Source organism: Bos mutus, chromosome 16 (genome assembly GCF_027580195.1).
Source record: "Bos mutus isolate GX-2022 chromosome 16, NWIPB_WYAK_1.1, whole genome shotgun sequence".
Classification (NCBI taxonomy): domain Eukaryota; kingdom Metazoa; phylum Chordata; class Mammalia; order Artiodactyla; family Bovidae; genus Bos; species Bos mutus.
The window spans coordinates 46,205,539-46,223,205 of NC_091632.1; the positions used below are offsets into that span (position 1 = coordinate 46,205,539).

At 39.1% G+C, this 17,667-nt stretch overlaps 1 protein-coding gene across 7 annotated transcripts in view; it reads right to left on the reverse strand.

Moving 5' to 3' along the window:
- Window positions 1–17,667, reverse strand: part of DNM3 (dynamin 3) — a 645,907-nt gene that overhangs the window by 27,599 nt on the left and 600,641 nt on the right. For 6 of the 7 annotated variants that reach the window (XM_070385287.1, XM_005902409.2, XM_005902410.2 and 3 more), the window contains 3 exons: window positions 12,969–13,133; window positions 3,877–4,103; window positions 2,857–3,093 (listed from right to left, as the gene is read on the reverse strand). In XM_070385287.1, the coding sequence (XP_070241388.1) occupies window positions 2,857–3,093; window positions 3,877–4,103; window positions 12,969–13,133 (629 nt within the window). Of the gene's footprint in view, window positions 1–1,574; window positions 1,852–2,856; window positions 3,094–3,876; window positions 4,104–12,968; window positions 13,134–17,667 lie in introns of those variants that run through there. The other variant, XM_070385285.1, reaches the window with a different exon arrangement.

Sequence of the window (17,667 nt, forward strand, 5' to 3'; positions counted from 1 at the left end):
TTTATGTGGTCAGAATTCTCCATCTAAAGCTAAACTTTAATAGGCATAAGGATCCTGACAGAGTCTTTCTTGCTCTCTCTCAGGTGACCACCCCCCTGCCCCTCCAGGGATTTCCCTCCCAATGCGCAGAACTGGCGCTGAAACTCGAAGGCTCAGCAGAAAACAACCAACTTTCCTCTTTTACTCAGAACTCTCATTTCTGTTTTACATTTGAGACTCTTTGCAAGGCCAGATCAAATTAAGTCTGGCTCTAACTTGAGAATACCCTAAAAATTTTGAGTAACACAACTGTTGTCCTATAAATTCCCGAGTGCAGACGACTGAAACCTGGAGGTTTCCCTCTCCAGCTCAGGCTCGGGAGGCTGATTCCTGCCGGCTACCCTCTGTGAGTGAGCTCAGAAATACCAAGGGCAACTCCACCTGGCTTAACAAATCAATTTAGCATTCAGCAGTATCTCTGAAGGGTATTAGCAAGCCAGCTTATCTGAAACAAAGAGGTGAAGCAGCCAAGCGAGCAGGCAAAGACATGCACTTTCATTCCTGAAGACAGGCATCCCCAGGTTGCTCTGGTTCCTTCTTATAGCTAAACAGACAAAATAGCTGACTTCAAGGCTCCTGTGTGGGACTCTAACAGCCCTCCCCCAATGGCCACCATACGTTCTTGGCACAATGGCAGACCTTTTCCCAGTCAATTTTAAGTTTCCTAAAATAATAATTTAATTTTGCTTATAAGTGAGGCTCAGCGCTGACCTTTATGCTTGATTACATGGAAGGGACAGTCTTTTGAATGCTGCAGTACAGAAGTTCTCAAGGGGAGGAAGACTAACTCCCCCAAACCAGTGACAATGTCTGGAAACATTTTCAGTGGTGACAACTCAGTGAGTGCAACTGACATCCGGTGGGTAGAGGCCAGGATGCTGCTAAACGTCCTAAAATGCACAGCATGACCCACACAACAAAAACGTCAGTAGCGCTGAGATGGAGAAATCCTGACATTATGGTTAGGAGACAGTTTTGGAGTCAGACTGCTTGGTGTTGAAGCCCAACTCTGTTAGGGCCTGGTTGAGTGCCTTGGGCAAACAGCTTAACCTCTGCATCTAGTCTGTAAAATGGACAATCACCTAACTCGTGGGGTTGTTGTGAGCATTCAACAAAAATATACGTGCAAAACTCTCAGGACAGCGCCTAGCATACATTTTGGTGGTGGTGATTTAGTCACTAAGTTGTGTCCGACTCTTTTGTGACCCTACGGACTGTAACCCACTGGGCCCCTCCATGCATGGGATTTCCCAGGCAAGAATACTGGAGCGGGTTGCCATTTCCTTCTTCAGTGGGTCTTCTCAACCCAGGGATCGAACCTGGGCCTCCTGCATTTCAGGCATATTCTTTACTGACTGAGCCACCAGAGGCAGACACGACTAAAGCGACTGAGCACGCACGCACGCAAAGCAAACATTGAGAGCTCAATAAATATTATCATTTTTATTATTAATACTAGAATTAAGCTCAGTTCCAAGTACATTATAAATCAAATTTTCTGAGGTTAGAGGAAAAAAAAAACTGGTTTGAGAGTACACATATCCTCTCTGATGGGGACCACAATGGTGATGGCAATAACATCCACTGTGATTTACAGTTAATGAGACTTTTTCAAATATCCCATCTCATATGATTTGAGCAACAACCTTGGTGAGTCTTTATTTCATAGATGAGGAACTCATGGCTCAGTCTGAGTTTCCCAAGACCTGTGGCAAATCAAATCTTCTGATTTCACTTCCCTTCTATTCGTCTACACCTCCCTTTGTTTGGTGGTTTAGGACACCCTTCTTCTCTTCATTACACCCAACAGCCCTGAAGATTGAAATAAATGTAAGCACTGTAATCAGAGGGTGAGGTGGTTCAGACTTCATGGGTAGGCAGAAAGCACTTCTCTTTTGACAGTACAAGCATAGTAAGGTTTTCCTTCATGGAGTATACAAATATTTTAATCCTCTGAATTGAACTTTGAAAAAACTAGCTTTCTCTATGGGCTATTTTCTTTCCTTTTTAAATTTCTGGTGTTGGAAAAAAAAACAAAACCCTAATTCCCTCTATTTTCAAAATCTCTAATTAATATATTGACTGTAAATGTATGAAGGTGAGACTATAGTTTCAACTATATGTGGTATACATGATTTCAAGTTTCAGTTATTTATTAGCTATTTTGTTTCACAATTAAGCCTGAAAATCTGCTTATAAATGCCAGAATGTATTATTCAAATGTACATTGTTCTATTTATTGTCAGTGACCGCACACAGCAGTCATATGTCTGTGTTAAAAAACAATTGCAGATGAATCAGCCAGATTTTTACTCAGCCTACATTAAAGTTAGTGACATTGGGTTTAAGGGTCAAAGTTCGGAGGGCAGATGGATAATATTCCTTGAAGTCAGTGGTTTTATAGAATTCCTCTGGTAATAGAAGAGGCTAGGCCTTAGCTTGTGATGCTCTGGTGACCTAGGGTGCACACAGCTTGCAGCAAACCAGCCACTGGCTCTTTCACTTCAAAGTTCTCTGTCAAATTCTACAAATAGCTGCCAAAACATCATTCATCTGGACCTAAGTTTCTGTGGTTCATTTAGTTTGTGCCAGTAGAGAAAGGAGAGTGTAGTTCATATATTGGTTTCTAAATGGAGTCATGGGCTCAGCAATCTTCCTATGATTCCTCTCCTGGGGGAGGGGATACAGCAAACATGTAGGACAGTATCTCTGCCCTTTTCTTTTCCAAATCAATTTTGTCTGTCACGCTATGAGAAGAGAACCCACGAGCATCCCACCCCGCGACCCCCCTACTTCGGCCGCGTGCAGAACACTCACCTCGGGACGCTGGGAGGGGCCCTAGTGGGCCGAGACGGAACCTGCGGAGGCGCCCCGAACGAGTCACTGCTGTTGGGGAAAGGAGGTAATGGGCCCGGCCGGAATGGCACTGGCGGCGCCCCTGAGTGGGGTCCCGGGGAGGGGATGGCGGGTGCTGGTCCCCGGCCGGACGTCGGTCGTGGGAGAGGTGCGCTCAGCGTCGGCCTCCTCTGGGTGGTGGGGCTTGGAGGGGGGGACCTGGGGACAGAGAGAGACATCAGTTTGCTCATCCTCCTTTCCATCAGAAGTCATCCTTAAAAATATGTTATAATTGACTATGTTTAAAAAAGTATTGTCTGACTAACTCAGATACACATTACGGATATTATAAAAGGGTAAAAGGTGAAAGGAAGTTTCCTTCCCTACCCCTTCCTCTGTGGAGACAACCAGTATCTTTTCCTGGGTATCCTTTTTATCTATATTCTATATTATCTTCTCTCTCTCATATATATACATATATATATGCATAAATTGCTTTTTTGCATACAACATTCTACAATTTAAATTTTTTTTTAAGCTTCACATTAACTGGACTGTCTTTTTACTTCAGTACTTATTCTTTTTAATGGCTGTATAACATGCCATTGTCCAGGTATATTGTGCTTGTTTTTGAAAGGAGCTGAGACTATCTGACTCTCTCTATCCCTCCTGAACTTAAATAATCCTTTTCCTCTTTTTGCTTTAGGTTCATATTGGACTTCCCTGGTGGCTCAGACGGTAAAGCGTCTGTCTACAATGCGGGAGACCTAGGTTTGATCCCTGGGTTGGGAAGATTCCCTGGAGAAGGAAATGGCAACCCATTTCAGTACTCTTGCCTAGAAAATCCCACGGACGGAGGAGCCTGGTGTCCATGGGGTCGCAAAGAGTCGGACACGACTGAGCGATTTCACTTCTTCTTCATATCGGTTTAGGGAAGCACATTCAGAAAACGACTGTGGACAAGCTGGGAGGCCTCTGGCACTGGGGGCACCATCTTCCTACCTGCGGGAATGCTGGATCCAGGAGTCGTCCACAGGTGGTGGTGCGGGTGTGAACGTCGTGGCTGTGTTGATGTCGCCGATGACCACGAGGGCTTCTTTAAGGGCCTGGTACATTCGAAGCATCTCGTCCCGGCGCTGAGCCTGCTCCGCAGACTCCTCCATCAGGGTATTTTGGTCCTCTGAAGAATATAACTGTGCTAGGAGCTCGGAATTTATGAAATCTTTAACCTGTCGAGTCACCGCAGAAAAGTGAAAAATGGAAATGAATGAGTGACTGATTGATAAACTGGTTCAGAGCCTGTGGACAAAGTCCACAAAAGTTCACTCTGGGAAAGGGGACCCATCATGCATGTTCACTCTTCTTTCTTCATTAGCCTCCCGATGCCAGTAACAGTTTTCCTCTCTGTCTGACGGCCGTTGATACTAAAGAAAAACAGGTAGTTGAAAAGAGGGCCAAACCTCGCCATCATCAGGACAAGGCCTATTGGTCGTACAAGCATTTCTGCAGTGTTGTCTGTGGCTGCTTGGTTTATAGACAAGGGAAAGTGCCAGCAGGTAAGTGGTGGTATTTTCAATAGGAAACAATGATGTAGGGAAACTTAGGTAGTAACACAAGCTATGTATTCCTTGGTGTTTCAGCCCTTTACCTATCTTTTACCAAAAATCCCTGGAATACTATTAAGACCCCAGGTTTCCATGTTGTCTCAAAAGTGGAATTAGTACCAGTGAATATGTATTAAATATAGAATCATATATAATTATGCAAGTTCATTTACAAAAAAAGTGATACATTCTCTGGTTTCCAGAGCTTAACAGTGATGAAGACTGACATAAGGTTCCATAGTTAACCTTATATGACATAAAATTTCATATAAGAAAATAAATTAAAATATGAACAATTCATGTGAGTCTTTGAGGAGGGGCATTTTGTGGCAGGATGAGAATGGAAAGGATGGGTTGTCACATAGCCTTGCGGGAGAGAGAATCAATAACTGTATTTCATCAAGTCTAAGACACCCCTGATTTTGAGACACACCACTCTTTTACGTGCCACTAAGAAAGGAAAACCACTGTCAACTAAACTACGACAGAATGCCAAGGTATCACTGAGTGTCACATGCATCCTCGTGTCAGAAATGTTAAATGTGGAAAAAAGTGAATGTGAGAATCAATGAAATCCAATGTGTCTTCACAAGGTATCTGATTTAATTCTCACTGCATATGTATGAAGCATGTATTATTATCCCAATTTTACAGATGAAGGAACTGAATGAAGCTCAGAGAAGTTAAGTAACTTGCCCAAAGTCACACAACATTAAGTTGAACCCCACATCTTCGGACTTGTCTAGTGCTCTTTCCATGACCCCCTTGCCTCACTTTGAGTGACTAGAAAAGATAATTTACAGTTAAGCGTCAGGATTATAGTGTGGTACACAAGTATGTCACTTAACTTAAGCCTAGAAAAATAAACCAACTTGAATTTTTCAATGCCTCTGTTAAGAGAAAGTTAACACTTATCTAGAGTCACTAGATCTATGAAAGGCCAAAAGCGAGTATATTTAATTGTTACAAATTCAAGCAGACAACAGAACACTTATCAGATGCTCAAGATTCCTGGGTTGTAGTTAAATTTGTAACTCAGAAATGACAAGATTCTAAAACACATAACTTCACTATTTTTTAAAGGTATCAAACCATTTGAATAATTCTACTAATCAGAGAATTCAGCTAAATCACAGCTCTGTTGTGAAATAAATAAAAACTGTTCTCTGTACATATTCTGTAAACCAGGAATGATTTAAATGTAGAAGCAATCTAATACATAAGATGTATCCAGGCAACTGTCTGGTGGAAGGGGAAGTTTATGTGTGATGGCTGTAGAAGGTAAATTTGGCCAGGTAACTTGGGGCCAGATGTGAAGGCCTTGAAAGCCAAGGAAAAGTATTTGAACTTTATCCACTTGGCAATGGGGAGCCATGGAAGGCTTTTAAAGCAAGTAAGTGAAATAATAAAAGAGAGTTTTAGGAAAGTCAATCTGGCTGTGATTGGAAAAGAATTTGCAAGAGTGGTAGTAGAGATAAAGAATTCTGTCAGAAGATCACTGCAGATTTATGGAATGATAAGGGTTTAATTTAGCAAGGTTGCTGTAGAATAGAAAATATGGACACAGATAAATGATATTATAAAGGAAAAACCAGCTGGACTTGGTGCTGTTTGGCTATGAGGGGCAAGGAAGAAAGGAACAAAGACCCTTGAAGCATTGAAGTTTGGGTGAGTGGAAGTCAAGGAAAGTCAGGTTTAGAGAAAAGACAGTAAATTTGGCTTAAGAACTGTTCTCCTCCTTGAAGATTTATTTACTGCTAAACACACTTGCAGGTGCCCAAGGAGTCATACACATTTGCACAAATCTTCCACTGTGAGGTGTGTAAGTACTTGGAGAGATGGTGCAACTCCAAACTCAAAACCAGACAAGTTTCCTGGCATTGACCAACAGTTAGGTTAAGCTCTTTTGAAGCTTTACATCTTCCTGGAGTATCACTTAGAATCTATTAAACACAATTTAAAAGAAGGTCCTTCCAAGAATAGATTTAAAGCAGATCTGAATTAAGAAGCAACTGTCAAACAAACCACGAAATAAAATAATAAGAGCCTGCTTCGGCATTCTGATCAAAGATCTGCTTTGAATCAACTCTTCCACATCAAAATGTTACACATTAAAACCTGCCTACTACCCAATAGATTTAGCAATGTCCTGAAATAATATGAATGATTTTTAGCATAAGAGAAAGTGGCAATATAGTACAGTGGTTAAGGGCATATTCTTTGGAATGAGACAGCTCAAAATTTGAGTCCTACAGGACTTCCCTGCTGGGCCAGTGGTTAAGACACCATGCTTCCAATGTAGGGGTACAGGTTCGATCACTGGTTGGGGAACTAAGATCCCACAAGCCACGTGTCACAGTCCAAAAATGAATTTGAGTCCTAGCTCTAACATTTATTGTTCTTGGACAAAAAACTTAACATTTTTGAGTTTCAGATTCCTGATCTGCAAAATGAGGTTAAAGGTAGGAGCTGCCTCAAGAGTTGGTATAAGAAAAAAAAAAAAAAAGAGTTGGTGCAAGGATTCAGTGAAACAGTGAATATATATTGCCTAGCATGATGCCAGGGCTTTCCTGGTGGCCCAGATGGTAAAGAATCTGCTTGCAATGAGAGAGACCTGGTTTCGATCCCGTGGTCAGGAAGATCCCCTGGAGAAGGGAATGGCTATCTGCTCAAGTATTCTTGCCTGGAGAATTCCATGGACAGAGGAGCCTGGTAGGCTTGATGCCTAGCATTTAGGCAGTGCTCCATCAACAAAAGCTATCTTTTTATAGTATAAGGTCTAAATTGGGATTAGGTATGTAGAGATAGGCAGCTAGGGCAATAGTGCCAGCATCAAGTGACACAGTTCACGTAGAGCGAAGTTAACATTTATTTTGCACGTAAGAAAATTTAAAACTCTTCTCCTCCTGCTAGCCTCACTTTGTAATGCTATAACTAGAACAAAGGTAGGGGGAACTTTGGGGAGTTTCCAGACACTTCAGGGACTTTCTGAGCAGTTTGTATGTCAATGTTACAAATATTTAAATCAAGGATTCTGCACAATTGGAGGCCAAGTGGATCCCTTTTAAATGATAGCATTGAGAAAATACCTTACAGAACATGACCTAAACTAATTATACTTGGATGTGAGATTTGAAAGAATCTTTACGGCTTTAATTATAACACCTTATAACCTATACATCTTTGTGAGGTTCACCAAAAAATTCTCACGCACAAAGCCTCATTCCAGTTCAAACTCCACAGGCTAGATAAACAGGCATTACTGCGCCATGTCGTTCTGCTCAGTGTAAAGGAATGTGAGGTCATTAAAAACGTTCCACATGTTTTCCTCTCTTTCTGACTTTAACCCTTCTCTAGCAAACCTGCAGTATTTTTGAATCTTTAACTTTCTTCTTTGTCTTTATTACTAAAACCATTTAAAGCCTTCACAATTAGAAGAGATATTTATAGAATTTTCATACAATTCAGTTACTTAGAAGACCATTTCCTTAAAACCTTTTTGTTTCGAGACAGGAGGGGCCACAGAATGGCACAGTGATAAGTTTCATTCACATGAATATACCTATAAAAACTTAATTAAGAAGTTTAATTGTGTTCAGCTTTAGAGAGGGGCTTGGTTAGAATATATAGATTCCTTGGGATCTCACAATTCTCTAATTTCTACTTAAGACTGCTTTCCATTTCCCAGGATTTCATTTTGGTAAAGACCAACCAAGTTTTCCTTTGAAAAGGAATATCCTTTGACTCACAAAGGTTGAGCAAAGAAGATGGGCAGAAAAAAGTACATACCGTATAATTCCAAAGTTCAAGTACGGCAGAACTAATCTATGATGTAAAGCAGGAGAGTTACCTTTGGTGGTGAGTGATGGTAGGGGGTGGAGGGGAGCAAAAGTGGGGCTTGTGAGGCTTCTGGGTCTTAGTTGGGATCTGTTTCTTGAGCAGGATACAGAATTCTTGACTGGTGGAAATAAATTAGTGCTTTGGTATTTAAGATGTTCTTTCCCTTCAAATAATGAACATTTAAAATAACACTCTACTTCATACACGTTAAAGTTACAATAAGTTGGGGAACTAGGGCACATGTTACTAATTTTCCACCAAAGGGCCACTGGCCAAGGAGAGTGAAAGTAGACCTCCAGCGGTCCAGGGGCACAGGCTCCAAGTGTGAAATGCCTCCAGGTTTCATATTTGGTTCTTAAAATGTTTCATAAAACTTTACATTCTATTTTGTATTAGCTGGGTTTGTTTGACTACAAGGAACAATGTTTTAAATTACTTACTAGTTAAGATTCAAAACATTGTTTCTCGTATTCAAACAAACCCTAATCAAATTTTCAAGTAAAATGAACCCTCTGGGAAGACAGCCTATGTATATGCTATGGGGATCAGAGCCCACCCCTCTGGTTTGAGAAGACTAACAATGTTCTGAACCTTGCCATATGCACTGTCTGGTGGTGGACTGGAGAGAATATCAGACCATGAATGAGAAGACGTGGAGGTGGATTTTAGTCATGATCCTGCCACCACCAGCTGTGTGATCTTGGGCAAGTCACTTAGCCTCTTGGGGCCTCAACTTCTTCATTTGAAATGGAACAAAATCATGAGTACCCAACAGGTGGCTGTCCTATGGGTTCAAACACAAACTTATGTGCTGCTTTGCCACTGACACTTTTCAAATAAAGCTGGATTCACTTTCTTGATTCTCTAATCGAGAACTTCTGGTAGTGTGAGCTAGAAGAAGAGGCCATCGAGATGTGCTTGCTATGCGGTGTTATATGTGTGTTTTCTTTAAAGTCTCAAACAAAACTCTGTCGCTTTGCCTGTAGCCTGTCCGGAAAAACCGCCTGTCATAAACTTGCTATTTCTTTGTGCCGCTGTTACCTGGTATGTTTAAGCAATGAAACAGCTGCTGCATTTCAATAGACAAAGGCTTACAGTATGTCTGAGGCGAGGCATTTATTGCTGGCTTTAAACTTCTTAAACAATTCCATATGGAGACTTGAGTGGCAGAACACTTAATGTAAACTTTCAAAGGAAACTGCCCACCAAATTCTGAACTTTATGAAAGTTGGCTGAAACATATTCGTTTTCAGAAGGCAGAGTAGCCATTCCCATTTCAGAGAGGAAAGGCCACAGCCTGGCTTTCAATAGTGATAGTTAACAAATAGAGGACCCGGTTTTAGGCATTTATCGGTTCTGCAGGAACAACTAGCTTTTTCATCCACAACCATTTTTAGAAACAGCGGGGTTAAGGAGATGGAATTCAGAATGAGGAGTCAAAGTATTTAGTTTTCTTGTTATGATTTTAAGATTAATTCTTTCACTTGAAGATCTCTTCACTTTAAGTTTAAAAAAAAAAAAAAATCAACACATATGTATGACACAGTACTGGGTGTTCAGTGTGTTTCTGTTCCTTGTACTCAAAAGGGTGCTTTTGGAATGAACAAAAAGGGATCAGACGTTCTGTACCATAAGATGTCATGAGAATATATTTTTTTTTAAAGGGATTTGTATTTTTACATATACATAATTATACATATAAATTTATATTATACACACACATATATAAAACTATATACTTTCATTTTTGTTTTTCAGTCATTAAGTCATGTCCAACTCTTTGCGACCCCATGGACTGTAGAACACCAGGCTCCACTGGGCTCTCCAGGCAAGAATATTGGAGTGGGTTGCCATTTCCTTCTCTAGGGGATCTTCCCAGACCAGGGATTGAACCTGCATTTCCTGCATTGGCATGTAGATTCTTTACCACTCAGCCACCAGGGAAGCTCTATATACTTTTACATATACGGTAAAAATGTGGATAAAATAATATCCAAAGGAAAGCAATCATCCTAGATGTATAAAACTATTTTCTGGTAGATATAAAATATTATATTCAAACAAAGATAGCCATAATGTCATAAGAATCCAGCATTACATAATGTTTTTACTTTCTCCACATTCCTATCAATCTCTACCTCAAGGTTTGACCTTGGAGATCAAGTCTTAATTGAAGTGTTCTTTCTCATGATTCTTATGTGAGGTCTCCTTGAGGACAATTAGCAGAACTTCACTTCAATGGATAATACCTTTAGGTAGGGGTTTTGCCATCTCATAAAGCAAGTGAGTGGTGAGGGGTAAGGGCAATTATCCTCATGTTTCTTTGTGTGTGTGTGTTTCTTGAGAAGGTGAAAGTAGGATAGATCTGCAATCAGTTTTTTTTTCCCCCTTTTGACTAATTTATGTCAAGCCACTCCTCACAGCTATAGACAGGAAGTGCTATTTCCTGTGCTGATGATTTAATATAGTGCAGAGCAGAGCAGCGTTTGAACTGATGGCAGCACTAATGACTCTAGGTAAAACAGGGAAAAGATAAATGATTCTTAATCAGGAAAATGTTTAAATAAGCAAGTGCCTGGATTCCACAGCAAAACAACCTGAACTCATTTAAGTGAAGTTAAGAGGGTAATTTGAAAAATACACAGACTATTTGTTTAGTACTTTATATTTTTCAAAATGGCATAGAGTCACATTTATTATGTTCTCTGACAATTCTGGGGGGCAGCTCAGGGTTCCTAGTGTAGTCTTAGAAGTGACTGACTTCAGTCTAGAGGGGCCAAATGATTTGCTTCAGGTCACACAGCAGGCCATTGACTAAGCTTAAGTATATAATTTATAGTTTCCAATACATTTCCAATACATTGCTTACCTGCTGCTGATACTTCAAAGCATTCTGCTCACCTTGTTTGAATAAATGAAATGTGTATGAAAATAAAGTGAGTTAGAAACAAGATTGCTCATGTGACTGGGGTCTTCAAGTCAAGGAACTCATACATCATGAACAACAAACTGTCAAACTTAGAATTTTGAAAGGAATCTTAATATATGGATAGTGGTTATTTCAATTCTTTAGTAGGCAGCCATATTAGTTTCTTACAACTATACTTTTCATTGTATTGATACTTCCATATATACTATCTTGGGGAACAAATAACTAATCCAGATACCTTTTTATGATTCATATTTTATATATGGAGGAAATAGAAAGACACAAAGGATTGTTTTAGGTTAAATCTAGACAGTGTATTAAAAAGCAGAGATATCACTTTCCAACAAAGGTCTGTATAGTCAAAGCTACTGTTTTTCCAGTAGTCATGTACTGATGTGAGAGCTGGACCATAAAAAGGGTGAGTGCTGAAGAACTGATGCTTTCGAACCGTGGTGCTGGAGAAGACTCTTGAGAGTTCCTTGGATAGCAAGATCAAACCAGTCAATCCTAAAGGATATCAACCCTGAATATTCATTGGAAGGACTGATGCTGAAACTGAAGCTCCAATACTTTGGCCACCTGATACGAACAGCCGAGTCATTGAAAAAGACTCTGATGATGGGAAAGATTGAGGGCAGAAGGGAAGGGGGCAACAGGGGTTGAGACAGTTGGATGGTATCATCGATTCAACAGACATGAGTAAGCAACCTCAGGGAGAGAGTGAAGGACAGGGAAGCCTGGTGTGCTGTAGTCCATGGGGTCACAAAGAGCAGGACATGACTGAGCGACTGAACAACAACAGAGTTTGTAACAGAACCAAGTATAGAATCCAGGTTTCTCCTGAATTCTAGGGTGGGGCTCTTTTGTACTTTACCATCTAATTTTTGTTACAAGCAAATGTTAATAATATATTATTGATTTAAATAAAAATGTGTCCTTAGAAGATAATAAAGAATAAAATTGGTGGTGTACTTTTCAAGAATCAGAAAAGCCTGCTATAAAACACCCCATTATAGCCTATCTTATCTAAAAGATAAGTTCTCAAATAAAGCGGTATTATTTATAGTTTAGCAAAGTAGCGACCAAAAGAACCAAACCAGACCATGTAATTTAAGTATCATTTCCTGACTGCTGTAAAGATAACCATGAAAAGGGAAAGATTCTATGAAATATAGATCAATTACTTTGAGATCCTTGGTTCTATCATCTTACCTTAGAAAAGAAAAAGAAACTCATTTTGTATCCATGGTGATAGGGCAAAAACCCCTTTGCTAGGTTAAAATAGTATTCTATAATTTTTAGAAAGTGAGAAGAACCGTATTACCGTATTCTGTATGAATATGTAGAAAAGAATAGATATCTTTTGCTTTTAATTTCAAAGTCTAGAAGCCAGGGTATCTGGTTTTATTCCTGGCTTTGCAACTAATTTATTCCTTGACTATAGTATTTTTTCTCTGCTTTATCATGAGCAAATTCACACCCTTCTAGAGGAGACAGCCAATAGGAAATACCACTTTACTGTAGCTAGAAGTAATTTATGTTTTCTTTCCTAAGTTCCCTTCCACTCAGTCAATTACCACTTGTAATGGAAAATGATAAGCCTGGGTAATAGGTGTTTTGACCATCCAGAAAATATCACAAAGAAGCTGAAGAGAGTGTGAGCAATTTCCACGCTAGTATGGGATTAGAAGTTAAAAATGAGACAGCTGATAAACACTTACATTATTGATCATAAGGTGCATTATTGTTTTGGGGATTAGGTCTCGGATACATTTGTTGATAATAGACATATAGGAGTCTACAAGGTTGCGAATGGTCTCCACTTGTCTCTCCAACTGTGGGTCCATAGAAAAGTTTTCTGCTTGGCCATTCTCATCATTTTCAGTCTAACAGAAAGGAAAGAAAAACAAGGATTATTTCACATTGATTCAGAAGAAAAAAAAATATCAGACATTATCATATGATTGACTTCTGTTTACTGAATTTGAAGTTGTACTACCAGATGGTAACATCTTTATCTTATCAAACAGCCATTTATTCTGAAAAGAGATCAGAACCACACAGTTATTATTCTACCTTTAGCCGGCCACAATCAAGGAAAAGCAAAATACTGGGATTCTGAATGAATGTTTAGACAGACAATCAGATAAACAGTGCACCTAACAATGTACCTCTAGAGAACAATGTAATCTTAAGTCATTTTCAAGTTGGCCAAAGAACTGAATCCAAGTATCTGATGCAGATGTAAACCTCTGGGAGGGGTCTCCAGGGATTCTATAGATTAGAAATAACCTTGGTGGTGTTCTGGAACTCCTAGGTCTGCTCTGGAATGGATCAGCACTTGGATCAGTCCAGATTTAAAACTAAATCTCCTAGGCCTGGCCTGGAGCCAAAATAAGAGATACAGGGAATAATGCATTTTTCCATGCACTTGCTGGAATTTGTTCTATAAATTCATGCTTCTGTCATCACTACTAAAGGCTGGCTCCACTGTGAAAAACTTAGAGTTTTAACTTCCAACTTGTTATTCTTTGAATAAAACAGAATACATCCAAACACAAAGCATTTATTTGTGCAACATGAGAGAAGCATCTGTTTTCTATACTCTGCAACTTGAGTTAATTAATTTTGGCTTATCCACCAGAGGCTGGGCTGGGCATCTTCATCATTAAGGGCTGACCTGTTGGCTTGGCATTGAAATCAATTTAGAATAAATGGTCTCCATTTCAAGTCAGGTTGAACCATCTAAGCCCCAGAACATGATACAAATACTGTTAGTGGTCTGGCTGCTTTCTAGCATTTGGAAAGATTTAATTACTAATGCAAAAAAAGAGGGGGATATAATTTATTGCTTCCAATGTGGACATGAAGTAATTTTCTTTGGAAATGTACCTACTTTGATCTGCCAGGTTTTTAATCATCCAATCAGTTCTTGTCAAAGCACTGTGCTGAATTGCTTAAATGGATCTATAAATAAGTGTTAACTTTGGATCAATACGTATGTGTGAAAGGCATATTTGTAGGCCACAAGATCAACAATAACAAAGATAGAAATTAGTTCTAAACATTTATATAGGCTTCTGTTGCTTTTCTAACACCTTACAAATATTAAAATAATATGTGCTAACTCTAAAACACAACAGTTACTTTCCAAACCTGAGTCGAGTCACATACTTCATGATGACAACTGGAGGACATTTCTGAGGCATCTTACTGCTGCTGCAGCAAGAGAGGGGATTAGATGTCAATAATGACAGTTGTTTCCCTATCCCTATACTATTTCTTTTTAAATGGTCTTTGGTCACTGAAAGAAGTAAATCAGGTAGTTCCTTACTTTTATCATTAATTTGTAATATAAGCACAATAGGATTTGGGATAAATAGGTAACTAGGGTGATAAAGTGGTAAAGTGATAGAGGGAAGATCAGCAAAGGCAGTGAAAAAAACTCCCCAGGGCATTAAAAACTACTGAAGATTGTGTGCCACACTAAGCTTAAATTCTAAGAATCAGTGGTAACTGCAATGTTGTCTTAAGGGCATCGTATTTGAAAGTAAAAATTTAGGTTTAAACTCAGGCTTTATTAGGTACGGTTGTGTGGCCACACCTCACTTATTTAATGTAACTGAAACTCAGCTTCCCCATCTTTAAAATGGGGATAAATGAGATAATGCATATGAAGTAACCTAGCTAAGGGCCTTGTGGCTTCTCAATAATGTTAGTTTCTTTCTTTCCTTTCTGAATATTCATGGAATGAGTTAGAGAGCTGCTAGGTTCTCAACACACATTATGAAAATTTAAGCTGAAAAATTTGAGCACAAGACATTTTCAATTCAAATAATATAAAAATAGCAAACTACTATTTTTAAATCTCCATGTTTTCTACAAGCTAGTCTCTTTCCCTGGAATCCCCTCCTTCCATCTGTGAAGACCTTTTATCTTTTAAAAGTCAGCTTCACCATCACCTCTTCTAGACAAACTCCCAGTGGCCCTCAGACCCACCGTCACTCCCTGCACAGTACTTCATCTGTGTCTTGTACTACCATCTATGATTTATATCCAGCCTAGGTATGCTTCTCCCACTATTAGACTCCAGGGTCTTGTTTAATTCTCCCTTCTCATCAGCTAGCACAAAGCTTGATGTACCAGAGAAAGAGAAGGAGGAGGAGTTGATACTAAAAAGGCTTTGCCTAAATCAAGGAGGCTGCCTCAGTACATTTCAGGATCTCTAAGAGTGCCTATTTGTTACAAAATTGGAGATGAGAGAAATCCCAAGTTGATGAATTAGGATCCACTACTACTTCATCATAGTGAAAGTGAAAGTAGTAGTTGCTGCGTCCCCTCTGACTCTTTGCGAACCCATGGACTGTAGCCCACCAGGCTCCTCCGCCCATGGGATTCTCTAGGCAAGAATACTGGATTAGGTTGTCATTCCTTTCTCCAGGGGATCTTCCTGACCCAGGGATCAAACCCAGGTCTCCTGCATTGCAGACAGATTCTTTACCATCTGAGTCACCAGGGAAGCCCTGATTATAGTGAGGATGATAAAATGACGATGAAATCCTGTATGTATCAAGTGAAAATACATGACCTACAGCTTTCTGAGGAAAACACCTTTTACGTAAAGCAATATATATCTCCATAATAGATAAAATGCATTTTATTTCGTCTCTCTGACCTGAAACATACTGGGATTTTGCTGTCGTATTTAACAAAAGGGGATGATGGCATTTTAGCATCAACATACTTTCTCTGCCAGGAACATGTTTGAGCACTTTCTGTGTTCTAGGTACTGTGCTAAACACTTTACGTAGATGATCCACACCACAGCCTTAGGAGGTGGGTACCTGTTATCATCAACCTAAGAGCGTGCTGAGGCTCTGAGAGCTGAAATGTTCAACAAATATAAGGTGAATATAATGTGAGGGGCTACGATGGTAGCTCAGCTGATAAAGAATCTGCCTGCAATGCAGGAGACCCCAGTTCGATTCCCGGGTCAGGAAGATCCCCTGGAGAAGGGATAGGCTAGCCACTCCAGTATTCTTGGGCTTCCCTGGTGGCTCAGTCGGTAAAGAATCCACCTGCAATGTGGGAGACCTGGGTTTGATCCTTGGATACAATGTGAAGCCAATTTCTATTTTTTTTTAGGTATAAAAAAAATAAGAACTATTATGAAAAGGGGAAAAACCCATAATTCGTCAAATCAGTTTCACAGATAAAATAATAAATGTAAAAAGAGTTTCTAGGAAAAGATGACATTTAAATACTTATATTTGTAAAAATAAAAAATATGATTGAGCCAAAAGAGAAAACCGGAATAAACAGTATTTATTAAAAGAACCTCTAGGAAAATGAAACACCAGGAAAATTATACCACCATTTCTATTTTCATATAGAAACACTAAATTTTCCCACTTTACCCTATACTTAACTTCTAGCCTTGCTTTAATTTCTGCATATCAAAATATGCAAAAGACATTGACTTTCACTTTTTGAAACCAGATGAAAGTAATAAGTAAAAAATTGGAGTGAATAGAGAACACTGAACAGTTCAATTCTCAACATTAAAAAAAAGAAGAAACATTTCAGAATAACCAGTAAAATAATTAGAAATTCTCTTTAGGTTTTAGAAATCCTAGTAGATGTGTAGTTACATGTAAATCTTAACTACTCTGATAAGACCATGGGCATGATGGGGAGTCACAGAATTCAAGTTATGATTTTAGAAAGAGAGGAGTAATTGTCCCTTCTAATATGTCTAAGATGAATGGGGGAAATGTATATATGTAGAATTTTTTCTTTTAACCGAGTAACTGCAGAGAGCAAATGCTCCCTTAAGCAAATTCTCTATGATTCTCTTTTCTGTATGAATACTGTGTATGACTGTGTATTTTTTCTTTGTTTAAATTATAGGATTGCGATAGGATTCTTTGCAGTCTAAGCACTGAAGTGACAGCTGTTTATCATTATCCTCATCAAGGGAATGTAAAATAAAAATAGTAATTTGTCTCTGATCTTTGAGGCAAAAAAAGAATGGTCTGCAAACATTTAACCTTTTATGTGCAGGTTCATTGATGCTGTTTACAAAATGTGAATAATATTGTGAAAACCAGCTTTCCTTTTGAAAAATAACAATGGACAGGCCTTCCTATTGTAATTTTTTTTCTAAATAGCTTTTGAGAAATCTAATGCAATTTAAATAATCAAAAATAACAACTTAGAATTGCTTGTAAAAATTAATATTATTTACACAGTATTCAAGAAATAGGCTGCTGTATAAAATTTTAATTTAAATGCTTATTCCTAAAAACTTGAATGGAGAAGGGAATGGCAATCCACTCCAGTATTCTTGCCTGGGGAATTCCATAGACAGAGAAACCTGGCGGGTTACAGTTCATGGGGTCGCAAAGAGTCGGATACGAC